At 43.0% G+C, this 27,356-nt stretch overlaps 1 protein-coding gene across 3 annotated transcripts in view; it reads left to right on the top strand.

Moving 5' to 3' along the window:
• Positions 1-27,356, top strand: part of IQCA1 (IQ motif containing with AAA domain 1) — a 146,529-nt gene that overhangs the window by 17,821 nt on the left and 101,352 nt on the right. For all 3 annotated transcript variants that reach the window (XM_072796793.1, XM_072796792.1, XM_072796794.1), the window contains 2 exons: positions 1,094-1,165; positions 19,121-19,326. In XM_072796793.1, the coding sequence (XP_072652894.1) occupies positions 1,094-1,165; positions 19,121-19,326 (278 nt within the window). The remainder of the gene's footprint in view (positions 1-1,093; positions 1,166-19,120; positions 19,327-27,356) is intronic.

Here is a 27,356-nt window from a genome sequence, read left to right as displayed (position 1 = left end):
CGTTGTCGTGATTTGATATACGTGTCTACTGCGAAGGAATAATCACCATAAGGGTGACTAAAGCATCCATCACATCGCATAATTACCAGTTGTTGTAATGAGGATGCTTACGATCCACTCTCTTAGCAGCTTTCGAACACACAACACGGTGTTGGCTACCGTCACCATGCTGTGTACGGAAATCCCCAGAACTCATTCATCTGGTAGCTGGAAGTTTGTACCCTTGGGCCACTTTCACCTGTTTCCTCAACCCGCCCCCCGCAGCCCCTGGCAATCCCGAATCTGCTCTGTTTCTGAAGGTTCAGTATTTTAGAGTCCACGTGTGAGTGAGATCATACAGTAGTCGTCTTTCTATGACTTTTTTCACTTAGCGTGCTGCCCTACAGTTCATGCATGTTTCACAAATGTCAGGATTTCCTTCCTCTTTTGACTGAATAATATTCCATTATACACACACACACACACACACACATATGTATATCACATTTTTTATCCATTCACAGATGGTTTGTTTCCATGTGATATGTTGTAAATAATGCTGCAGTGAACATGAGGGTACAGATATCTCTTCAAGACGGTGATTTCATTTCCCTCAGATAGGTATCCAGCGTACGATCCCTCCGTCATAGGGTAGCTCCATTTTTAACTTCTGGAGAAACCACCACAGTGTTTCCACAGTGGCTGCTCCAGTTTGCATTCCCAGCAGCAGTGCACGAGGGTTCCCCTTTCTCCACATCCTCCGCAACACCCATTGTCTCTTGTCTTGTGGGTCAGAGCCACTCTGACAGCTGTGAGGCTGTCGCTGGCCCAGCAGTGGGTTGCGCGGTTGGCAGATGTGCTTCCAGGGTCTTGGACGAGTGTGGATCCTGTCTGGTCCCCAGGTGGATGGGACAGCCTCTGGCACCCCTTGTTTTTTCTTTAAAATCTTTGCCCATGATCACAGAAGAAAAAATATTCCATCAATGCGCACATACATGAACGGCCTTGACTGTGTAGTCATCACACTGTTTGAAATGGGAGAAATCATAGGACAATGTTTTCCTTTTTTATTTTTTTTAATACATTAGTCAAGTAACCTTTTATTTGTTTTTAGGTTTGGCGAGGTTTCCATCAGTGTAAGAAAACCAAAAAACAGAGAGAGGAGGAGATGATATTCCTGGGTATGGTAAGTTCCCTTACAGGCTGGATATGCGTATGGTTAAGTCTTGTGTCTTCCTTAGAGAGTTTTTGTGGGAAGAGAGGAAAGAAAAATAAGTGACCAATGACTTAAGAGAACGGGATCACCTGTAATGTACGGGCGGAGCAGGCCTGCGTCCGTTTACACGTCTCTTAGAATATGTGGACTGCTCTGAATGTGGAAACGAATAGGACGCCGCCCCCGCGTCATGTCTGCACTGCCCTCTGTTAGCATTCGTGATCAACAGAATGGGCTTGCACCGAGACAGCTGGCTTTTCTCGGGTGACCTCCACGGTGACTGCTCCGCCACAACTGGAAGCGTGTGTGTTCGTTATCTGTCGCCGTGGAACAACGTTACCACAGTTTAGCAGCTCAAACACACGCTCACACCTCAGCTTCTGTGGCCCAGGGTCCGGGCTTCGCTCCGTCGTCCACTCGGGATCTCGCAAGGCCGAGTGCAGGGTGACCCCCAAGGCCCTCCCAGGTGCAGTCCCCGTGCAGGCTGGTGTGGTTGTTGGCAGGATTTGGTCCCTCATGGGCTACAGGCCACAGGCCTGCTTTTCGCGAGCTGTCAGCTGGAGGCAGCCCCCAGCCCCGCTCCCCGTGGGCCGTTCCGTGTGGCAGCCTGATCGGTCCGAGCTAGCACAGGAGACAGAGACACCTGCAGTCTCCAGCTGCGTGCTTCGCCTTTCCCTCTTTGGGTCCCTTAGAGGCAAGCCACGGGGTGCACCCTCACGCAGGGGTGCGCACTAGCAGGGGGATAATTGGGGACCGTCTTAGCACCTCTTTCTGTGCAAAGGAGTGTTTTGCATTCCCTGCCCCATGCGAGAGGCCCTGTCCCCACCCCCCCACCCCCAGTCCCTCCTGAACACCAGCCCCAGCTCCCCAGGCCAGCCCATTGTCATCCCTTTTAGAAGCTTCTGCCTTTCATTCCACCGAAGCCCGCCCACCTGCAGGCCCCACAGCCGGGCTGTGGCTCTGTCCCCCGGGGGCAACTCAGAGTGTGTCTGCTTCCCCTTCCCCTTCCCCTTCCACCCACGAGCCTCAGGGACGTGCAGGCAGCTCTCGGGCCCACGCGCCAGCGCTTCTCAGAGCTCATTCCTGCCACAGATGGCCACCGTTCTGGCGGGCCTGGTCTCCTCGCTGCCTTAAGGGACATCACGATTTAAAAGAAGGCCTGTTCTAGCACTGAGTTGGTGCACTGGCATGATCTACATTATTTAGCGCCCCATGTTTAATGCCAGGGATAAAAACACTGCACTAGTGACGTTGATAGACACTGTGACCAAATCTTTGCAAATGCTGATCCCATACCAAGCTCTGCTGAGGCTAAAAGAAGAAAAGCAAATGTGAATACACTGTGTGTAATCACAGATACCGATATGTTAAAAAAAAAATGATTAGACAGTATCATGAGTGACTAAGGTAACAAATTAGAAAATACTGAACAGAGAAGATTATCTAGGGAAGTCTAAATATCAAAGCAGACCAAAGAGATAAAATACTCCAAAAACCAATCACTACAGCGAGTGCCAGAGATTTTTTCCGAGCGCCCACGTTCGTTTGGGTGCTATGAGGGGCAGGTGCCAGGCTGGACTTAGACACGCAGAATATGGGGTCCCTGGGTGGCTCAGCGGTTTGGCACCTGCCTCCTGGAGTCCCAGGATCAAGCCTCACATCGGGCTTCCTGCATGGAGCCTGCTTCTCCCTCTGCCTGTGTCTCTGCCTCTCTCTCTATCTCTCTCTCTCTCTCTCTGTCTCTCATGAATAAAAAAATAAAATCTTAAAAAAAAAAAAAAAGACACGCAGGATATTTACTGGGAGGAAGAGAGGGAGGAGCAGAGGGGCCAGGGGAGCTCCACCAGGAGGCAGGGGTGAAGGAGAGGGGTGTGGTGGAGGAGCCACTTCCAAAACAGAGGCCAGCACCATCTTTAAAAATCTATGCTGTGGATCCCTGGGTGGCGCAGCGGTTTAGCGCCTGCCTTTGGCCCAGGGCGCGATCCTGGAGACCCAGGATCGAATCCCACATCGGGCTCCCTGCATGGAGCCTGCTTCTCCCTCTGCCTATGTCTCTGCCTCTCTCTCTCTCTCTCTCTCTCTGTGACTATCATAAATAAATAAAAATTTTTAAAAAATCTATGCTAATAAAAGAGAAGAGAGGGGCACCTGGGGGCTCAGCAGTAGAGCGGCTGCCTTCAGCTCAGGGCATGACCGCGGGGTCCTGAGATCGAGTCCGGCATTGGGCTCCCCGCATAGAGCCTGCTTCTCCCTCTGCCTGTGTCTCTGCTTCTCTCTCTGTATCTCTCATGAATAAATAAATAAAACCCTTTTAAAAAGAAAGAGAAGAGAGAATCAGGAATGGGGATGTCTGGGCAAGGACCCAGGGCCGAGGGCAGCTCAGAGACCACTAACGGGGATTTAAGTGGGCACCCACCTGCCTGAGGACCATCTGTCTCATCACAAACATTAAAACCCTTATTCCTGTTTGCTCAGAAATCCTGACCCTTTGCAAACTTCTTTGCTGAAAAAAAAAAAAAAGAAGAAGAAGAAAGTGAGCAAAGTTTACAGTATGTCAATATTCCTATCAGAGTAGTTTTATAATTGTAGATTGATGCCCAGAAATAGTTCATACAGTTAAAACATCCCACTGTGCATCTTTCAAAGTGATGTTCAGAGTTTCTCTGTGTCGTGCAAATTGTGAACACGTAATCCTATTTTTTACACTTTGACTTATTCTTACATCTTTCTAACATAAACTACATAAATACATAAAATGTATTTTATGTCTAAAAACTTACAGATAGGGGATCCCTGGGTGGCTCAGCTGTTTAGCGCCACCTTCAGCCCAGGGCATGACCTGATCAATAGTCAGTTAACCCACTGAGCTACCCAGGTGCCCCATGGATTTTTATGATTGAACACATTTGCTGGGTGGCATATTATTTAGTCATAAAAAGAAAGAAATCCTGTCTCACGCTATATAGCATGGGCAGATTTTGAGGCCATTATGTTAAGAAAATTAAGCAATCACAAAAAGATAAATACTGTGTGATTCCACTTATCTAAGACACCCAGAAACTAAGAGAAACAGAATGGTGGGGTCCAGAAATCGAGTCCCACGTCGGGCTCCCTGCATGGAGCCTGCTTCTCCCTCCGCCTGTGTCTCTGCCCCCCCCTCTGTGTTTCTCATGAATCAATAAAATCTTTTTAAAAAATAAATAAAATACAAATTTATAGATAAAACACATGTTCAGAATGTTATGGGGGGGCAGATAGGAATCACAGTTTTAACAATTTGTAGCTCTTTTAACTGAAACTTTATCTAAAAGACGCTGAGCTCTAGGAAACAAACTGAGGGTCGCTGGAGGGGAGGTGGGTGGGGGGATGGGATCACTGGGTGACGGGCACTAAGGAGGGCACGTGATGTGATGAGCACTGGGTGTTATATGCAACTGATGAATCCCTGAACTCTACCTCTGAAACTAATAAAAGAAAAAGAAACTTGAAAACTAAACAGTATCAATTCATACTACCTTTTCCCAATTCTGTGTACCTGTTATCAAATGTGTATCTCAAGAGGAGAAAAAAATCAGGATTGAAGATTTTTCCTTTCTTTCTATTTACAACAGTTAATGTGCTCAGAGAATAATAGAAGAAATGAAAAAAAAATACTGTAATTTGTACTTTTTTAACCAGCGTAGGGATGTGGGTTTCATCGTATTACTCTTTTCTTTCTATGTGTAAGTTATAGTCGCTAATACTGCACTCGATCTTCTCGCTTTTAGAAAAGAGAAATCAAGGGGTCACCAGTGTGTGGTGGATCCAAGAGTAGGGAGACACGTCAGATCCCGTTTCTGTGATTGACCACGAACTTGTCCATTTAGGCCATGTTTCCATCAGAGCTCCTAGTATGAAAATGTTAGATTTTCTTTGCGGAGATTTTAGGATTTAATTCAGTTAAAAGATAGTATTGGTGATATTATTAAATATAGAAAAAAAATATATAATTTAGTCCCATATTCATGATATTGCTGTGCAGCTTTCATCAATTTTATGACAGCGCGTCCTAAGTAACAAGCGACATGGTAAATACACTTCTTTTAGGAATGTCTTCTACCTCCCTTCGGCCCCACATCCTGGACCACTACACCTACAGCTGTGGCCTCTGTGCATCTCCTCCCTTGTCAGCACAGAATAGAAAATATGAATTATTTTGCTTGAGGAAGGAATTCAACTCTGTGTTCTAGATGTTTGGAAGGGCATGGTCTCTGGGTGAAGCGGCCTGGCATCCCTGCACATGTTTATAAAGTCTCAATCGTGACATCCAGCCTTTATTATCTGAAAAAAAAAATGTGGTAAATCACCCCTGAGTATGCATACATGATTTAAGAAACGCCTTGGTCTTGATCATCTGCATTCTTGATTTCCCTTTGGTCTTTGAATTTAAAAAATAAGTCAACATTTATTTTTGGAATTGTGACCCCTGGGGACTGCAGCCCATCTTGGACCCGGCAGTTGTTTGGGCATGCTCTGAGAGCCACATGGTGGTCTCTCTTCCAGCTGTCGCAGATCGGTTTTTTTGTTTGTTTGCTTGTTTTTTTAAGTAGGCTCCAAGCCCTGTGGGGAACCCAACACAGGACTTGAACTCATGACCCTGAGATCAAGACCTGAGCTGAAATCAAGAGTCAGACAGTTAACCCACTGAGTACCCAGGTGCCCCATGGATTTTTATGATTGAACACATTTGCTGGGTAGCATATTATTTAGTCATAAAAAGAAGGAAATCCTGTCTCACGCTATATAGCATGGGCAGATTTTGAGGCCATTACGTTAAGAAAATTAAGTAGTCACAGAAAGATAAATACTGTGTGATTCCACTTATCTAAGACACCCAGAAACTAAGAGAAACAGAATGGTGGCTGCCAGGGGCTGAGGGAGGGGTGGGGGGCAGATGTTGCCCAGTGGGTATGGAGTTTCAGTTTTGCAAAATTAAGAAGTTCTACAGATCTGTTTCACAACAATGTGAATACACTTAACACTGCTGAACTGGATCTTTTAAAATGGCTAAGGAGATAAATTTTGTTGTGGTCTTTTTTACCATGATTTTTTAAAAAATCTTTTAATTCACCGGGACATTGAAATGTACACTGAAATGTACTGAAATATTCGCTAGTGGTCAAAAATACAAATTAAAGGGATCCCTGGGTGGCTCAGCAGTTTAGCTCCTGCCTTTGGCCCAGGGCATGACCCTAGGATCCAGGATAGAGTCCCACACTGGGCTCCCTGCAGGAAGCCTGCTTCTCCCTCTGCCTGTATCTCTACCTCTCTCTCTCTGTGCCTCTCATGAATAAATAAATAAAATCTTTTTTAAAAATACAAATTAAAAATTAACTGACATACTGCATTTCCTTAAATCCTGGTGTCATCGATTGTAAGATGCATCATTATTTTTATGTGCCTTTAAAGAAAGAAAATACTGTCAAATAAACCAAAACATGACCTTGATTGTAAGGTACATCCATCCCTAATTTCGGATATATTCAACTATGAAAACTATGCATCTTAGAATTGATGGAATAGGGTAAGGTCTTCCTATCTATAAGAAAACAAAAAAAAAGTTTTTTCAGGTTGTGATTATTGCCAACTTGAAATAATTGAGAGTGAGAGGAGACACTCATTCTCCTGCACCATGAGTTACATCAACTCAGCCTTTCTAAAGGACCATGAGCCAGGTGCCACAAGATCTTTAACATATTTATTTTTTTAATAATAAATTTATTTTTCATTGGTGTTCAATTTGCCAACATACAGAATAACACCCAGTGCTCATCCCGTCAAGTGTCCCCCTCAGTGACTGTCACCCTTTCACCCCCACCCCCCGCCCTCCTCCCCTTCCACCACCCCTATTCGTTTCCCAGAGTTAGGAGTCTTTATGTTCTGTCTCCCTTTCTGATATTTCCTACCCATTTCTTCTCCCTTCTCTTCCCTTTCACTATTATTTATATTCCCCAAATGAATGAGACCATATAATGTTTGTCCTTCTCTGATTGACTCATTTCACTCAGCATAATACCCTCCAGTTCCATCCACGTTGAAGCAAATGGTGGGTATTTGTCGTTTCTAATGGCTGAGGAATATTCCATTGTATACATAGACCACATCTTCTTTATCCATTCATCTTTCGATGGACACCGAGGCTCCTTCCACAGTTTGACTACTGTGGACATTGCTGCTAGAAACATCAGGGTGCAGGTGTCCCGGCGTTTCATTGCATCTGTATCTTTGGGGTAAATCCCCAGCAGTGCAATTGCTGGGTCATAGGGGAGATCTATTTTTAACTCTTTGAGGAACCTCCACACAGTTTTCCAGAGTGGCTGCACCAGTTCACATTCCCATCAACAGTGTAAGAGGGTTCCCTTTTCTCCGCAACCTCTCCAACATTTGTGGTTTCCTGCCTTGTTAATTTTCCCCATTCTCACTGGTGTGAGGTGGTATCTCATTGTGGTTTTGATTTGTATTTCCCTGATGGCAAGTGATGCGGAGCATTTTCTCATGTGCGTGTTGGCCATGTCTATGTCTTCCTCTGTGAGATTTCTCTTCATGTCTTTTGCCCATTTCATGATTGGACCCTCAAGTTTATGGTCAACTAATATTCGATAAAGGAAGAAAGACTATCCACTGGAAGAAAGACAGTCTCTTCAATAAATGGTGCTGGGAAAATTGGACATCCACATGCAGAAGAATGAAACTAGACCACTCTCTTGCACCATAAACAAAGATAAACTCAAAATGGATGAAAGATCTAAATGTGAGACAAGAGTCCATCAAAATCCTAGAGGAGAACACAGGCAACACCCTTTTTGAACTCGGCCACAGTAACTTCTTGCAAGATACATCCACGAAGGCAAAAGAAACAAAAGCAAAAATGAACTCTTGGGACTTCATCAAGATAAGAAGCTTTTGCACGGCAAAGGATACAGTCAACAGAACTAAAAGACAACCTACAGAATGGGAGAAGATATTTGCAAATGACGTATCAGATCAAGGGCTAGTTTCCAAGATCTATAAAGAACTTATTAAACTCAACACCATAGAAACAATCTCTAACATATTTAAATCCGTTGCCCCTGCATTCTATTTCTGTCTTAAGGAAATCGTCAGAAATAGAGATTATGTACATGGAAATCTCCTACAGCGTTCTTTTTAATAATGAAAAATTGGGAATAAAATCAATTCAGAGTAGGGAAGTAGTTAAATAACTTCTGGTGGACCTACATTAACACAGTAGTATGTCACCATGGAAAAGCATGTTCATAGCTAATTTTTTATGACATTAAAGTGCTCAAAGTGAAAATTCAAGGTGTAGAATTACACATATAATACAATTTCAACTAAGTATAGTCACACATCTATGCACATGCAAAGGGAAGAAAAGATACCAAGTTCAAATAGCGCCCTTTTTTTCCACATGGGACCTTCAGAAGATTTTGTCTGTCTGTATTTGTATTTTCCAATATGCTTAAATTTTACGTCAATAACTGGAAGCAAGCACACATTTAAAATGAAAGCAAATGGCTGTAGAATCATATCTTTTTTTTTTCTCCTGAGATCTCCACACCATTTGGTGCATATGGATGGGGAGACAGACATTGATATAAATTTGTTTCTCTGTCCCACCCTTCAGAGGCACACAGATGCAAGATGTCATGATAAAAAAACGGTGGTTAACTCCAACTTTGTACTTTCAAAACCAAACTAGCAGTCAAAAGATTCCATCTGAGATCATCTAAGTTTGACATGAAATTTTACATTAGTAGTTTGATTCAACAATTTCCTTTTAATTTAATTCAGCAGCCATTTACTGAACATCTATGTGTAGCATGCCAGAAACCCAGGAATGGCCCAGCACCCTTTTTCAACCTGAAGTCTTAATTGCTTACACTGATAGCACACAGAGATAGAATTACATGTTTATTACTGTAATTTTTCTGTTTTATTTTGGAGTTTATATTTACTCAGCTGAAATCAAAGAAGTCTGTATTAATTTTTTCAGCAGTACAGGGTTTGGCTAGTATAAAAAGACCACGTTGTCTGTTTTGTGTTAAATGTGACTTTCTTCAGTTTGCCTTTTTTATCAAGTATGTCTCCTCCTGGTAGTGTGCATTCTATTGAGATTTTGCATCATTGAGAAATATATGGATTCAATTTATAAAAGAATGATATCTTCTGTTCTCTGGCTGATAACCATAAAAATCCATTATCCCAAATCCAAGAAATGTTTTCAATTGAATATATTTTCCACCATATCACTAATGAAGATATTGTCCACTCACTTTAAAATTTCATTTTTCCATTATTTCACTTCGTGACATCATGCCAATGAATAAACCATTGTCTTATCTGATCAAAACAGTATTTGGTATGTTTGGGGAATCTTGGCATGTTTCCAGGTATTTAGTAACTAAAACCAGAATTAGAGCAAGAGACAATATTACGCCTTCCATTCCTGGTTTCTTTTACCATTGTCATATAAATTATTTTTTGATATTGCCATTTTAAATATTTATATTCTAAAATCTACAAAAAAGAAAATAAATAGCACTCTAAAAATTCCTGTGCAGTTATTTTAATTGGCAGAGCCAATGGAGTGGATCGAGTGGAAGGAAACTTAATGAATGTAATACATTTCCTTCTGTGGATCTCTTTGAAATAATTTGTCCTACGGTCATGCCCATCATATATTTTATGTTACCCTGGAGCTAGCAATGTTTTCATTATAATAAAGAACACTGGGGGACACTTATTAAAGGGGAAGAACTGTCACTTTGAAATGAGTCAACTAAGTCCTCAAAGCACCATAAAACCCAGCTCACCTTCAGATTCTAACATCCAACAAACTATATTATAGATTATTTGTTGGTCAATTTGGTCTTTCTTTTTAACAAATATCCCAAAGCTGGAGCTTGGGCACCCAGTAAGCTCCCAAAAGGCAGGTCCCTCAAAGGCTCCCCTTGGGAAGGCGATGCTTCTGGTGTCCTCAGTGGTCATGGGCTCTTCTTTGGGAACTGTTGTCAAAGCCAAAATGAGTGAAGAATCAAAATGAAGTGCTCCTTATGGTCACACTTTAGTTCCAACCAAAACCCACGTCATCCTTTATGTTATCATTAAGAACCTCCTGTTACTAAGATTTCCTCATATGTTTTCTTTTAGAAGGGTTATAGTTCTTACATTTAGGTCTTTACTCCATTTTGAGATCTTTAAAAAAAAATATGTGGTATGAACTGAAGTTCATTATTTAAACAAATGGATGAAAAAAAAAAAACAAATGGATGGCAAATTGTTCTAGCACATTTGTTGAAAATATGGATTTTCTTTAGGGGCACCTGGGTGGCTCAGTGGTTGAGTGTCTGCCTTTGGCTCAGGGTGTGGTCCCGGGGTCCTGGGATCAAGTCCCATGTTAGACTCCTTGCAGGGAGTCTGCTTCTCTCTCTGCCTATGTCTCTGCCTCTCTCTCTGTGTCTCTCATGAATAAATAAAATTAAAAAAAAAAAAACCCACGTCATCCAACGCGGTCATGTACATAACTCATTACAGTTGTCTTCAGATGACGTTTGTTTCTAGAAATGAATTTATTCCCCCCAAATAGGATTTGTCATCATATGTGGGGTTCTGTTTTGCCTTGTTTTAGTTTTATTTTGCTTTTTAAAGGCAAATGAGCTGTTCCTTAAGTGTCCCTAGGGGAGGCAACATCTTAGAAATGAATGCATGTCTTTAGGCACCAGCTTTGGAGGGTTTGCTCTGCCATGTTAATAAGGAGCCAGGCATCAGGGGTGGCCAGCTGGGAATGTGCACCCAGCTCTACCACGGGGGCTGGTGGAAGTCATAGAGCAACATGCTTGTTACCCTCTCCCAAGCCTCAGTTTCTTCTTCTGTAAGAGCAGGATGATGCTACCTATTTCACAGAGCTGTTAGAAAAGCTTCAAGAGAAATTATAGGTAGAGGGCCTGTCCTGGAGCTTGGGATGGGATATGCCTTCAAGGAATCGTGGCCAACACCAATCATCGTGGAAGATTACAGTACATCGTCACAACAACTGAATCGTGAAGAAACGTGATAACTTTTCCATGGAACAAAACAGAATATATTCCAAAATAAGTTGTTGGATAAAATACACACGCCGCCGATTTCCCAATACAAACTCTCTTGGCCTTTGTTATTTGCTGCTCAGATTTATGAACTTGAAATTAGTGTGTTAAAAGTAGGATCTCAAAAACAGTGGAGTTGGAGCAGCCCGTGGGGTCCGGGTCTAATCCGCAGCCACCTCCCCACATCAGATAACTGTGAGAGGAGAATTCTGAAGACCCCCGAGGCAGTGGGTGCTGCCCACACACCACCCACGCTATGTGTGTTGCACCAGAAAAAAATTTCACAAACCAAGAAAGGCAGTGCCCCCACTACAGGTGTGCATGAAAGGCTCTTAGGCAGAGCATGGAGGTCAGAACTGGAGGCAGGACATCGTTTTCTGTTAAATGGGATCTTCCAGTCTAGTTACTTGAGAACTTTTAGTTGGATTTTAAGTTGTTACTGTTGTGATTCTGCTTTACTCTTGTCCCGGATCCCCAGATCATCAGAAATTACATGATGAAAAGAGTTCTTTTCCTTACCCTCCCTTTGTTACCTGATCCCAGGATTCCTATACCTCCATCCTAGGACAGGACGTTTGTCTGTATCTATCTTGGATTAGGGCCCATTACATAGTCTGTTAATGCAGCCAGTAGAGTTGTTAAGGCTGAGAACTCTGGAGCCAGCCTGCCTGTGTTCAGATCCTGGTTCTAGGATCTGTGGGATCCTAGCTGTTGGGAACTGGGGTGGCGACTTGACTTGTTTGTGCCGCGATTTCCACATCTGCAATATGGAGATGGTCTTAGCACCTTGGTTGTAGATTTGTGTTGATTCCTCAAGAAATTGCTATCTGTAAAGCTTTTAAAACAGTGGCTTTCACATTGCACATGGGGAACACTAGGTGAGTGTTAGCTGTTGCTTTTCCTCAAATGGTTTAATATCATGGGTTTATTTGTTCACATCATTCATGATCCAAAAATACTTACTAATTGCCTTTTTTTAATCTATTTAAGTCAGCAAAGACTAAAAGGGTTAATGTCACCATATTGGCAAAGTGTCGAAAGACAGACTCTGTCCTACACTGTTGGGATAATAAATCTAGTAACATGTTTGCGAGGCAGACTGGCAATATCTATCAAAATTACAAATGCACATTTTCTTAAAAAGTATGATCTATAATACCCATAAAAAAACCATTTTCAGACAAGATGCATTAAGCCAGAAGACAAAGCCATGCATAGAGGGTAAGAGCAGAGATGCCAGAAACAGCCCTCGGGCCAAAGCCCCAGTCTCCCACGGAATGGCTATGTGATGCTGGACAAGCTCCTTGACCCTCCAGAAACTTCAGCTTCCTCTCATATAAAATGAAGATCAGGGACATCTGGGTGGCTCAGCGGTTGAGCATCTGCGTTCGGCTCAGGGCATGATCCTGGGGTCCTGGGATCGAGTCCCCCATCGGGCTCCCTGCATAGAGCCTGCTTCTCCCTCTGCCTGTGTCTCTGCCTCTCTATCTCTCTCTCTGTGTCTTTCATGAATAAATAAATAAAATATTTTTAAGAAATAAAATAATAAAATGAAGATCATAGTGCCACCTACTCATAAGTTTATTAGGAGGAATGAATTAGTTAATATTTGTAAATCACTTAAAATCATGCCTCATTCCCAGAAGTGCCATCATCAAAGTGTTGATTTTAAAAAATATTTTTTTAAAAAGTAAGACACAAAAGTAGCAGCTGAAGCTTCCATCACTAATCAGTTGGAAACTCAACTTGACCATTCCGGCTCCGCTCCTAATTTAGCACATCTTAAAATTACTAAACCATGTTTAGAAGTTAGGTTCGCGGGCTGGAAAAAAAAAAAGGAAAAAAATTATTATTTCATAGTTTTGCACTCACTAAACTTGCAGCATCCTAAAACCAGGACCTACCATCACCACTCTGAGCAGAGGACCCAAGAAAACCATTGGCTGTGGCTCTGCGTACAGTCTTTTCCCCACTTGTGCTGCTGGGTTCGTCTTTACAAGCAGGTATATTTGTATAAACACAGACGTGCAAATAGAGATGCGTTGCTCTAAATGAAATGATGGGACACAATGGCTTATTTTCATAAACTAAGGAGCACCCCACACACCGTCTTGAAATGGCCCAACCGCAGAGCAGCTCCCTTCACAGCGTGAGGCATTCATTCCGTGTGCAAAATTAGAGCAGGAAACGCGTGGTGGGAGTGGGGAGCCCACCGAGCTGCCTCTAAATGCTTCCTAATGAACCCCAACCCACGCTGCGTTCAGTAGGCCTGGCGCTAATTAATCTCTGCGTGGACGACAGCAAGAGATTTCACAGGATGGCCATTTGCTTGGAGGAGATGCTTCCCCTTCCCCTCCTCGCTTTGCCCTCAGTGACAACAAAGCCCCACAAGGAAGCCACACCGACCCCCACGCCCAAGACGATGGGCTTCTGGAGAAAGTTGCCGGCGTTAAATCAGTCATCTGCCCATATATTTGTGACTGATAAATTGAACAGATCTTCATGTGGACAAATGTCCATTTTATCTGACTTAATTTGAACAAGGATTTTTAAAGACAAAGCCCATCAAACATTAGATAAGCATTTTAAGTTAATGGACCGTGGCGTCCTATTTCCCCACAAACCCGGGAAGCATCATCAGATGTCCTATTTTAACAGCAACATCAATTATTAATATGTATATTTTTGCTGACAGAGGACCTTGCTATCAACGTAGGTTTCGCTATCCTGTTCCGGGTCATTAACTGTGGAAAGCTTGTAAATATAATGGTTTATTCACATGGGAAGCCTTCATTAAGATGCATTATTCTACAGCTGATGTATTTCAATATATAGTGTATTATCATGTTCTCTATTTCCCTCTAATATTCGTAATTTATTTTTAAATGAGTTGCTGTTTACGCGGTGAGTTAACAAATTTGAATTCCATATGACCAAAGTTGCTAACGAGGAAAAGATGTTTTAGCCCAAAGGAAAAGCTGCTCATTAACATAGGACCTAAATATATTATAACCTTTAAATTCAAAAGCGACTAGAGAAAGAAGCTACAAATGACCCCAAATGTATTTTTTTTGTGGGAGAAAGTCTATATACCAAGAACCATGCATGAATACACACATATTAACGGCACAGCATGGTGTAATAGGAGAAACATAGAACGGAAAGAATCTGGAAACCTTCCTGCCAGCTTCTTCATTAAGGTAGAATGACTTGGGAGGGCCACTTAGTTACGATCCTCAGTGTCCTCATCTGTTCAATGGGATGGTCACGTCCTCATTTCTGCCTCCAAAATGGATGTGAACATCAGCAAGGAAATGTAGAAAGAGAATGCAGAGGACAGAGCACCACGCCACTAGCATCGCATTAGAAAAATCCAGCAAGAGCTGAGAGATTTCTCTGCCCACTCGGAGATCATGGAAGTGCTAGGAAGTGGGAGGAATGCTTCATAGTGTCATAGAGCTATTGCCAAAACCCAAATCAGAGCCACTTACTCATTGCTTCATTTTTTAGGGCATGAAAGGGGGAAAGACCAGCTACACTATAGTTTATCCATGTACATCTGCCAAAGAAATCCGCTCTGAATTACCATAAGAGCAACGTTATTGGGAATAAAGCAATAGCATGCGATTGGTTGACAGAGTAGAGGATCAGAAAATGGATGCAAGACCTCAAAACACTTTAGCACATTCATCACAGACAAAGAAGAAATTTGGGTCATTCACAGTAGAGATCTATTTTAACATCTTCATGAAAACCATGAACTTTAAAATAATCATTGGAGAGATCCGATAAAAATTGCTCTGTGCATTATAAACTCCCACTTCATACATTTAAATGCAAACGCTATCACCTGGAAGATATAAGAGTTGGGTATTTTTTTAAATGATTAGATAAAGAAAATTTCTCTCTGTGTGTTTTGGCACAAGATACATAATATAGCCATGCCCTGAACACCTGCATAGGGAGGGAATTTACTTCATTTGTTCTTAACATTGTTCTTTCAAGTGATCCTATAATTTTCATTCTAGATTCACTTTTAAAGTGGTTTTAGCATTTTTTTTCCTACCATGAAAGTTGTACGTTTTCATTATTCTGAACTCAGATCATTGGATTAGTTCCTTAGACTTTCTAAGGCATATTTTTAAAATATTATATGTATAATTTTTTTTCATCTTTTTCACCGACTTTGTGTTGTTAAGTGGGTGCTGTATTCTAATGGCATCTCAAGTGTGGTTTCTAGTCGAGAAATTATTCCCAGAGATTCGTAAGTATCTCTTGGAAATTGTGTGGTGTGTGACTGTGTGTGCGTACATGCATACTTGTTACAATTATGTATTGCATTCATGTGGAATTCATTTTGATATAGGGCATCAATTGAGTCTTTAAGAATATCTTTTTTCTAACTAATTGATTTCAATTTATAATTTTGTTAGTGTCCTTTGTAACTAAGGCAAAATTTTGTCCTATACTTGAATTTTGTCCTATATTTGTTTCAAAGCTTTTGAGATGAACTTTACTGTTTTTCTCTTATCCTTGCAGTTTTCTTTGTACAGTAGCCCCGAGCATCCCTGGGTTCACGCGCTTAGACGTTAGCACACCTGACCTTATGGTGACAGTCGCCATAACAATGGCAGTAAATGCACTGAGGGGTCCCTCTGGGCCAGGCTCTGTAGCAGAGCCTCATGTACAGTGTTCCACTGAGTCTTCACAATCTGATGCTGTACTCGTCAAAGACGAGGAAACTGAGCCACGACCATGTCACTGACTTTTACAAGGTCACAGAGGTAGCAGTTGGCTGAGCCTCATCTTGCACCCAGGCTTCTGTCCCAAACCCCAGAGCATGGCTTTGGGTCAGATAAACCAGGAGTTGTTTCCTGCCTCTGCCATATGAATTTGGGAAAGCTAATTAGCCTCTCTGGTTCATTTCTTTGTATTATACAAATACCTGCCTGACAGGATTATTTAGGGATTGAGGGTTCACTTCTGTAGTGTGAGTCTGTACTTCCTCAGCAAACAATATCTACATCTTCTGTGATTCTTCTATTAAACAACTCCTCCCTTTCTTCCTCCTCCTCCTCCTCCTCTGCCCCCTTCTCCTTCTTTGTCATCACTTAGGCTTTGCAGGCCAGACAATCTCTGCCACAACCATTCAACACTGTCCTTCGACTGTGAAAGCAGCCACAGACAGTATGTAAATGACTGGGCTTGGCTGGGATCCAGTATAGCTTTATTTACAAAAACATGCATTTGGGTCCAGTTCGACCTGTGGGCAACAGGTTACTGAACCCTAACCTGGATAATTATCAGAATCATCTGAAGATTTTCCAAAACTACTAGTTTCTTCATCCTTCCTCGCTCCCAGGATAAAACTGGGAATCTATTTTATTTTTAAGCTCTCCCAAATTTTAAGAAAAAAAAAAAGAAAATTTGGAAAAAATGACTCACCAGTGTATTTGAGGATATGTTGCATCTAAAAAAAAAGTCCCCAAACAAAATGACTACTAAAAACAAGAAAGGAGCAAATATATTATAAATAAGATAGAATTCCAAGGAAATGAAAAGAAGGCTCGCAAAGGCAAAACAATAACCCCTCCCCCAAAAAATATTAAATATTAATCCCAAATAATAAATGGACATAACTGAAAACGAATTTTTTTAATTTTATTTATTTATTCATGAGAGACAGAGAGAGGCAGGGACATAAGCAGAGGTAGAAGCAGGGCCCCTGTGGGGAGCCAGGATAGGGACTCTATCTGGTGACCCTGGGATCAGGCCCTGAGCCAAAAGCAGATGCTCAACCACTGAGCCTCCCAGACATCCCTGAAAACCAAATTAGTTCTGGAAGATAAAGCTCAAGAACCCACCTATAACATAGTGCAAGTAGGTAAAGGGGAGATGGGGCATATAAGACAAAAGTTCAGAGTTGCAGGAGATTATTCTGGTGGCCTGGCATTTTATCTAATATTTGTTGCAGAGAGAGAAGTAGGGGGAAAGGAAGTAACAGAAGGGAAATCTTCACAGATGGAAACATAATTTTTTACGTTGAACGGACCCACCAAAGGGAGAATATGGTGAGTGAGGACCTGCCCACACCTAGACGCATTTCAATAAACGTTCAGAGCTCTGAGGACAAAGCAGGAGCAAGTCACTGGGGGCTCTGCATGCTAGATGTCCCCTCCAAGGAAGCTGCCACGGTGCCATTCAGGTGGGAAGGGCCCAAGGAGCACGTCAGAAAGGCAAGCACTGAGAAGGTTCACGGCAGTGTGCATCCACTGTGACTCTTACACTCATGGGCACATTTCAGCAAAATGAAAACAAGAAAGATGAAGAGTAAACTGAGAAATCAGAATGACTTAGGGTTAAATTTAAATAGCATCTGCTAATTTCCATGGTGTAGATATTCCCATGATGGCCCATTCAAGCTAGTAGCGGGAATAACCCCTTTGGGAAGATAGGCATCCTGGCACACCATCATATAGTATTTTCGCCGTAGAGATACAACAAACATAAAGAACATCAAGAACATTGACGATATACTAAGACCCAGCAAACTAATTAGGAAGTAATGAGTTTGGAGTATGGAGAACTTTGTAATATAATTTGCTTGATTGTAAGTTTATGCAACTTAGCATTTTTAAAATGGCTGTATTTAACTACCAGCTTGCAAAATTCTAGAAAATGTGTCAGTTGGCTCTCATGAGCTGTCGTGGGCTGGCTCCAGCACACCACTCAATATGCCCTTCATTTGCTAAAGGGCCGGGGCTGACTCTGTTCTTCTTAGAGCCCAGATCCTTTATCTGTGAAGGAAACAGTCCTTAAGCTTGCAGAGGCACCACCACCTCATACTTGTTTGCCTTCTCCAAGTCCCTTCCAGTTCACAATGTCCATCCAAACCCATGTTGTGGTTGTCTAGGTTATCTGACCTTGTTCCCTACTATGTGGTACATTCCTCTTCTCTTGCCAACTCCATTTCTTTGGAGATTCTAGAGAATGAGAATTATGTCTCAAAATGACTTGGATTGTATTTTTGTTGTTTTTGTTTTGTTGTTGTTATTTTTAAGTAGAAAATACCCAACGTGGGGCTTGAACTCACGACCCTGAGATCAGATCAGGAGTCCCATGCTAGACTGACTGAGCCAGCCAGGCGCCCCTCAAAGTGATTTTGTGTTTTCTCCTGCTACACGCCTAGAGACGTTTGGTGATAGACCAGTGCTGTGCATTTGATTGGTGCTTAATAGCCAGCTTCTGTTGACTTGCTAACCAACAGATTTTGAAGGAAAACATTCTAACAAAAAGATGTTAGCACCGAATGTGCTGAATGTGTGGGGTCATCTGAGAATTTCCTACTTGGGAGAACTTTAACAATAGAAAGGATGTTTGCAGAGTTGGGTTGGAGGTAGCTTTTCTTGAAATCAGAGCACCCAAACTTTTCACCAGTCTCACTTCAAATACTTTCTTCCTCTATATTCTTTGCTCTCCCATCAACCTTGAAGATCTGCAAAAGCTTTACTTTCTGGAATTTGAACAGTATTTTTTCATCATGTATTGACTATACATTTTTCAAGCTAGCTTCCGCCCCCCAGGTTCTGGGAAACAGTAATAAGGGATCTCCATCTTTCCTCCCCATGGTGGTGAATCGCTTCCTCGGATTTAGATCTGATTCTCTTGTTTTGTATGTATTTCTCGTAGGCCTTGATAAGGCAGCATCAAAGATGTTGACATACTTCATTGGTGTCCGATGCCCTTTACCAGCACAATAACCTTTATGATCTCAAACCTTTTTTGCTTGTGTTTTCAGAATCCACCTCCTCTGTTTAATGAAGTCAGTGCTACAGTCATCCAGGCTGAAAAGGTGGCCTCTCTGAGGAATGAGATGCAGATAAAGCACGAGACGAACTACAAAGAAGCCTTGGTTACAATCAAGGATGACCTGAAATTACTAGAAGGTCCAGATATCAAGGAGAACCTTCAAGACCAGATCCGGCATTGGTTCATCGAATGCAGGTAAATGCCAGCAGCACAGAGCTGTATCCTGACCGTCTCCTCTATAGAGGTTGAGGCTCTTATATATTTTCAAGCACCGCAGCATGTCCATATAGATTCATGGAGCTTTGGGCTTTGTGTTAATAGAGTGAAATGTCAAGGCTAAGCATTCAGGAACTAATTTTTTTTTAATGAGATTGCTTTTTGGGCTGGTGTTTGGTATTAGTATTTTTAAAAATAAGGGCCATAGGATGCTCCTATTATTGCATGGAATTGAATGTCATGGATGGATTTCATGGGTCAGGGTCTGTCTGGAGCCAAGGGGTCCAGGCACAAGCTGGTCCTGTGGCCTTCCCCTCTGGGGTCTGGTCAGCCTCTCCACTTGCATGAGCCTTGAGATTCTCAATCACAGCTCTGCTCTGTCAGAATTCTCTGAGACAGCTGCTTAATCTGTGACCTGTCACAGAGGCCCTGAGCCTCCTTGAAATGTTGGGTGGATAGTAGTTCTGGGGACAAGGCCCCCAAGCCTTCCTGTATGAAGCATCTTTTTTAATGCTCCTAAGTGAAATGTTAAGTGATTTAAAGCTTGCTTACAAAAGAGCATTTTTGGAAAGTATTCATTTTTAGAGAAGCACACATAGTAGAACAAACACTCAGGGAACACAGAAATTTCTACACAGTGGGACAAACATTTTGTAGAAAATTTAATTAGAGAAATTTTTTAAATCTATTTTATTTCAAGAGGGAGAGACAAGAGGGTGGATTGTAGTGATCAATCCCGGGAGCCGTGGGGCCCAGACCTGGCCATCTGTTCCGTTTAACGGGTAATGTGCCACATCCCGTTGGGCTCAGAGATGCTCAGATACTAACTTTGGTTAGCTTATCAGAACTGGAGAATGTAACTATCTGCAACAAAAAATGAAACTTCTTCTCAAAATATTACATTAAAAATATTCATAACCATGGTGAACAGCCTCTGAGATGACCTCCAGTGACCTCACCTTTTGCTCCTTGTAATGTCCTCCCCTTGAGTGTGATCTAGACCCAAAACATCCTTCTGAAGGAAAAACAGGGGCAAAAGTAATGGAGTGTCACTGCCTTCTGGCCTGCCTCTCTTGCCCCCCCCCCCACCTCCCACTCTGAGAAATTCGGCTGCCCTGCATTGAGCTGGCCAGGAGAGAGACCCATGAAGGAAGGAACCAAGGGCCTCACTCCAGCAGCCTGGGAAGTACTAACTTTTGTTCACAGCCACGTGATGACCTTGGTTGTGGATTCCGCCCCCCCCCCCCAGGTGAGCCTTCAGATGAGACCACAGCCCCAGCTGACACTTGGTCTGCAGCCTGGTGAGAGACATAGAGGCAGGGGAACCCAGTGCATCCACATCTGGTCCCTCCCCACAGAAACAATGACCACATAAACGTGCATTGTTTCTGTCACTAATGTGTTCTGATATAACATGTTATGCAGCAATAGATATCAACTATCTATCAGTTACTTTTAGAACAATTTAGAAACATCTCAGCCATCATATACCCTCTTGCGGTAACTTTGTATGGGATTCAAATGTCCTGTTCCCTCAATCACACTTAAGTTTTATCACAAACTTTATGAATGTTTGATATAGCAATTAATCACTTTCAGCTGGGGAGTTCTGTCCTTTATTATACAAATACAATTTTAAAATCCTGATGATTTTTAAACCTTCAAAATTGATTAAACTGGTGAGCTTTTCTTTTTATATCTTTGTTGTCAAGGATATGTTATAGCAAAATGGGACATTTTCAATGAAAAGATATTTAAAATGCTCGTATTATTTCTGTGCCAAGAATGATCATAACGAGGTAAATAAAGCTCTTAACAGAGAGGGAGGCATATATGTGCACATTGGCTCTCCTTTCTCCATCTTGTTCTGTCTGCCCTCCATTCTGGTCACAGTTTCATGGGTATAGTCAGAACTTATCAAACTGTACACTTTATGTGTCTATATATATATATTAATTATATATAATCCCATTAAAATGTAATGGTGTTATATCAGCAAAGATATCAGTGTTTTCTAGTTCTTAAATAGCTTGTTTTTCTGTTATCCAAATATCAAAACCCAGTATTCCCATCACTAACTTCCCATCCTTGAACTGTCCCCTCTTCTGCTCACAGACTAAGAAAAACTTAGCTTTGCCCATCATAGGTACTCATTGTCTTCTGGTTTGAAATAGTCCCTTTCAGGTTAACTGTCTGTTTTGAGTATATTTGGAGTCAATGCAAATGCCTCTCAAGAGTACTGTACCACTCTTCTCCTTATGGCATCTGACGACAAAGGGAAATTAAGCCCTCACGCCAACCACTGGGGGCTGGATAATGAGTGAACAATGTCTGGGCACGTGCTGTTGTCCATGCCCTGGCCAGGTCCCACAGGATTGCGGTGGAGTTATCTGGCCCAACACAGGGTGGCCATCCCACCTGGTCCTTGAGGGCTTCCTTCTGTGATTTCTGCCACAGGCCCCCAGTACTGAGCACCCGCAATCCTGGCCTCTTGTTTCTGAGTGCACCTTTGCGGGGATGCTGGTTCTTTTGGGAACCCCACGTCCCCCAGGAGCACAGGTGGTGTCATGCCCAAGCCTTGGGGCATGGGCAGGCTCCTTCAGACCCTCACTGACTGAGTCCCCTCCTCCTCACTGCCATCCGACCAGCTCCAACCCCATCCACCATGCTGCCCACAGCAGGAAGAGAAGCACAGCCCAGATGTTCCTAGATTCTACTCAGCCACTCTGGGAGTTCTGCTAGGGTCTCAGCATTCACCTCCTCCCTCATCAAGAGCCCTAGAGGCTGAGGCTCAAGGACTCAGGCAGTGTCCTCACTCATCCATCTCCTCTTGCTTCCTCCTACCCCTCTTCTGCCTCACTACCTTCATTTTCAAGTTGAGACTCTTTATGAAAACCGTCCCTGAAGAGTCTCCAGAATTCCTCCCTGTCTCCTGCTTGAGTTCCGACTAGCCCTGCACCCACCATTCCTGCCCCTGAACGTTTGCATAATGATTAAGAACACAGACTGGAGACCAGTGGGTAGCCTTGGGCAGGTCATGTAGTTTCCCGGTGGGTCGGTTTCCCATCTGTACCCTGAGGACAAGACTCACACCTACCCCCCAAGGGGCTGTGAAGAAACACAGGTTGCTTAGACCTCTACACTAGGCCTTTACTGTTTCTATGGTGCTGTAGCCACGTGCTCACTCACGTGTCCCTCCCCCAGTCAGTGGCAAGCCCGGTGAGGACAAGCCTGGAGCCGAGAAGGGAGTGGTGTATGAACTCCACGTGTAAGCAGTGAACCGCCAAGCCACGGTCTCGCAGCGTTCCACTCTTATCCAATTACATAATTGTGTCCAGAGGAAATATACTTGGGGTGATTTGGGGGCGATCGTGGAAATTTAGGCGGAAAGGCATAGTTTCGAAAGAAATGAATCTTCTGATGAAATCACATAGTGAGAATGATACACCGTGTGTTCACGAACCCCAGTCATCAGGAACGTCCCTCCCCTTCTCTGAGGGCTGCAGAGAATAGGTTTCCACAAATACATTTCCTGTAAACGAAACGATGCTTTACGTTTTAAAGTCCAATTTACTGGTAGGTGACAAAACCAAGTCGAAAGCACCGTGTACAGTTATAACCCCGAATAAGCTGAAATCTATAAAATATACCCACACACACCCACATATTCATACACATGTTTAACTTATTAAACATGTTTGTATGTGCATGGAGAAATTTCTGGAAGGATACACTGGAAACTGTTAGCATGGCTACGTCTGGGGACTGGTGTGGTGATACTACTTTTTATTTTATATTCTGTGCTATTGGGAGTCTTTTCTTTAAAAAAGTATTTTTATAATAAAAAAAAAAGCCTCATTACAAATATATTAGAAAGCAAAGAAAGAAAGCAATCCATTTGAGATAATCCAAAATAAATATTTAAAATTTTAAAACCCTAATTTTCAAAAAAGTAGGCTAATGTGATGCCTGCATTATACTCTTGGAGATCATCCTTGATAAAAGAATAGGGAGACATGAGGCTCGCAGTAAATGTGAGGTGTCTTTGGAAGGCTCACGGGAGACCCAGGCAGGCCCTGGTGTATGCTGGGGGGGCCCCTTCCATCGTGCCAGGGGCTGCAGGCTCCCCTGGAGACCCAGGCCTCGCTGGCCAGTCCCTCGAGAACACTTCATCCCAACGTCACTGACCTGAGGGTTTGGAGGCCAAGTTAGAGCAGCTCCACAGGTGTGCTGGGTATCATTCGCAAAGACATAAAGATTCCTCTTTTTTAAAGTAACTTCGCTCAGTGCTCATCCCATCAAGTGCCCCCCTCAGTGCCCGTCACCCAGTCACCCCATGAGCACTGGGTGTTATGCTCTATGTTGGCAAATTGAACTCCAATAAAAAAATACAAAAAAAAATTAAAATTAAAAAATAAAGTAACATCGGGTCAAAGGCAAATTTATTTTCTTTTTCTTATTTTTTATTTTTATTTTTTGCAAATTTATGTTCGTAATTGGATTACATTCATCTGATGGACTTTGATAAAATCCTTTTCCTTGCTTTTTCAAATCAAAGACAAATAAAAAGCCAAAACCATCTTTTGAAACATAAAACTCAGTCCTCAGGCTAAATTCTGAGAGGACACAATGACCGCTTGAAAGGTTACCAGAAGTTACAATTAATCTAGGCTCCCACCATTTAGAATACGTATTCTGGGCTCCTTTAATCAATACTTAGAGCTGCCAAAGTGGACTTGGTTTTTAAGTCATTTTTTGAAATACTTTAAAGGAATCGTGTTTTGCCAATGTTAAAAGCAGCACATGCTTGAGTAGAAAATGCATGAGACAGGAAAGGGTTTAGAGAGGAAAATTAAAACCATTCCTGATCTCGGCAGGCCGAGGTCACTACTGTAAAAGTTCTCGGTGAATCTCCTTCCGCATTTTTGTGTCACGTAGGTACTTAATTTCACTTCTATGAATCTTTTTTTAATTTTTTGAAAATTAACATTGGGTCTTCTCATGCCCTTAAAATATTTTCCAGAAGATGTTTTTAATGATTGCTTAGCCTTCTAGAGCACAGGTGTACTAGTGGATGAATCGATGACAGTCTTTTTCATCTTTTGCCAAATTGATAAAAGAAAAATCCTCTTGGTAATCTTTCCATTTGAATCCATCTTATTAATGGGGGGGAGGGGGACGGACTCTTTTGGGTTTTGTCCGTAGCATCTCTTCTGTGAACCGTCTTGTCCTGTATGGTTCGCTCTGTGACGTCACCCTTTTAAGCAATTTCTAAAAGGAAGTCACCTGTGTTACTGATACTAAAGCTGTTTCGGTTACATTATTACGATACTGACTTCTCAGTTATCGTGTGCCTTTGATTTTTTCACTGGCCTGAAAGAAAGCCAGAAAAAAAGAGGAAGAGAGACACAGAAAGAGAGAAATCACACGGCAGTTGAGAAGCCATCGCCCACTTTGCGTGCCCTGGGTGCCTCCGAGCCCCACCCTGGCCACGTGCACCGGGCGGTCACCACACCTGCCACCTGCGGTGGCTGAGGGTGGCTAATGAGGCAGTGCAGATGGAACACCTGGGCCCCAGAAATTCCTTGTTGATGTTATGATATTGTAGGTATATTCCTATTTTCAATGAGATTTTCTCCAGATACCATTTTCTGTTATTATATTCTGTTATTATGTATTTTACTTACATACATATTTTTTTATTACTGGAATGTAGTTGACATAAAATATCATGCTAGGTGTGCAACATAGTGACTGGACAAACTTGTCCATCATGCGGCGCTCGCCACAGGTGCAATCCCCCTCATCCCCCGCCCCTCAGAGTTACTACAATATTCTTCACTGTACTCCCCAAGTTGTCAGTTGTACGTTGTATAGAATTTGCACCATCAGCTACATGAACTCTCAGGTTATTTCTAGTTAGTTTTTTACATGATTCTCTTGGATTTCCTTGGATATGTAGTCATGGTAAAGATGTGGCTGATTCTCTCTCCCTGTCGCCCTAGTTACTCTTCTGGCTCCTTCCCACCCAGGGGAGTGGAGGACAAGGGGCGGGGGAGGCTCCAGGCTCCCTGCTGCATTCACCTTGATGCTCCTTCCTGTGCTCTTTTTCCCTTCGTTCAACACTTAGGCTCCAGGAGCTGAGAACCTTCCGGATAGTCAGAAGGTTTTGTTTATTGGGTCCTTTGGTCCAGGCTGAACTAATCAAAATAGCTGTTTTTGTCAAATATTGCCATCTTGGGAACACGGTTTCGGTAGGTGGGTGCTTCAGTTGCTTGTCAAGGAAGCACCAGCTCCTTCTACCTAACTTTCCATCCCTCTTCATACCCTCCAAGCCCCTGCTCAGATGTGGCCGCCCACTGCCCTAGCTCACCACTGGCCTCCCTTTTAACTAGAACCATTTGCAGACTGGATACATTCAGTGTGTATTAATCTCAAATAATAATGATAACATTTATTGAGCATTCGGTGCCAGGAGCTCCCGGTGCTTCACACGGTAATTGAACCCCTGCATGAATTTGCTGTTGCTGCTGTAACAAATTACCACAACCTTGGTGGCTTAGACCAAAAGAAATTTATTTTCTCCCATTTCTGGAAGTCGGAAGTGTGAAATCAAAGGTGTGTGTGGGCTGGGCTGGGACTCCCCACCCCACCCTGCCCCCAGAGGCTCTAAGGGAGAATCTGTGTCTTGCTTCTCATAGCTTCTGGAGGCGGCCAATGTTCATCACAAGATGAAGCTTGTGGCTTCATCTCTCCAGGCTCTGCTGTGTGGTCACCCTGCCTCCTCCTCTTCTGAGTGTCCTGTGTTCCTGTCCCCTGAGGGATGATTGCATTTAGGGCCCACCCAGATAATCCAGGATAATCTCCCTGTCTCATGAGCCTTAATTTAACCACATCTACAAAGACCCTTTTTCCATGTAAGGTACCTTTACAGGTCCCAGGGATGGCGACCCCATATCTTTGGGAACCGTTACTCAGTTGACCATAACCCTCAACAGCTATGAGAGAAGCAGTGTCCTTTTCACCAACTGTGGTAGCATTCGTGATGAAGGAGGGAGCTACACAAGTTTGCTCTAGACCAGTCCTGGCCCATCGGTCTTTCTGCGGTGCTGGAATCGGCCTGGCTCCTCATAGTCCAGGTAGTAGCCCTAAGCCACGTATGTCTATTGAGCACATGCAAGGTAATTAGGATGACTGGGGATCTGCATTTTGTATTTTATTTTATTCTAATTAATTCAGATTTAAGTTTCGATAGCCACACGTCATGAGTGGTACCACATTGGACAGTGCAATCATAGGGACACTGGCCTTCAGAAAATACCTTGCTATCGTTGGCATTTCTCTTGGCGTGGGACCTGTCATAAGCTGTCATTACATTTCAAAATCCATCAATAAGCTTGATTTGACAGTATCATCAAGGGATCTTGGAAGTGCCCTCCTGCAACCCCTCAGGATTGCAAGTGAGAATGGAGTCCTTGGGCCCATGGGCTCCCATCACCCGAGATGCAGCTCTCTGTGTCATTGGCCTCAGGGGCATCAGGACACCTGAAAACTAGGGCTGACCCCAAGCCTTCGGGTCTTTGCAAATTGTCCTGTTAAGGAGCATTGCCACTTCCTCTCCACCTAAATTTTGTTACGCAGCGTGTGGAAACTATGCCTGACGTCCAGCTCATCCTTCAGTACAGAGAGTAACACCCCAGACAGAGCGATGGCTCTGGGATCAGCCCAGTGCCACTTCTCGGATTAAAGCAGACTCCTTTCAGTCCACATACTCCTAAGGGATCTGGAAGAGATGTAAATTAGGTAGCCTTAGTCCCTTTTCCAGGCCAGCACACGGTCAGTTGGAAGGGAGGGTTAAGAGGGAAGGCTCTGGGGGCTTGGGATGATCTTGGTCCTCAGCAGGGTGGGCCTGGCTGGGAATGTAGTAGACACAGTCACTGTCTTAATGTTATTATGTGATCTTACCAATGATGAACATACACATTATAAATCACACACATGGGGGTAGA

This window comes from Canis lupus, chromosome 24 (assembly GCF_048164855.1).
Source record: "Canis lupus baileyi chromosome 24, mCanLup2.hap1, whole genome shotgun sequence".
Classification (NCBI taxonomy): domain Eukaryota; kingdom Metazoa; phylum Chordata; class Mammalia; order Carnivora; family Canidae; genus Canis; species Canis lupus.
The sequence above is the reverse complement of the archived record's forward strand: the minus strand, read 5'-3'. Positions and strand labels throughout refer to the sequence as shown.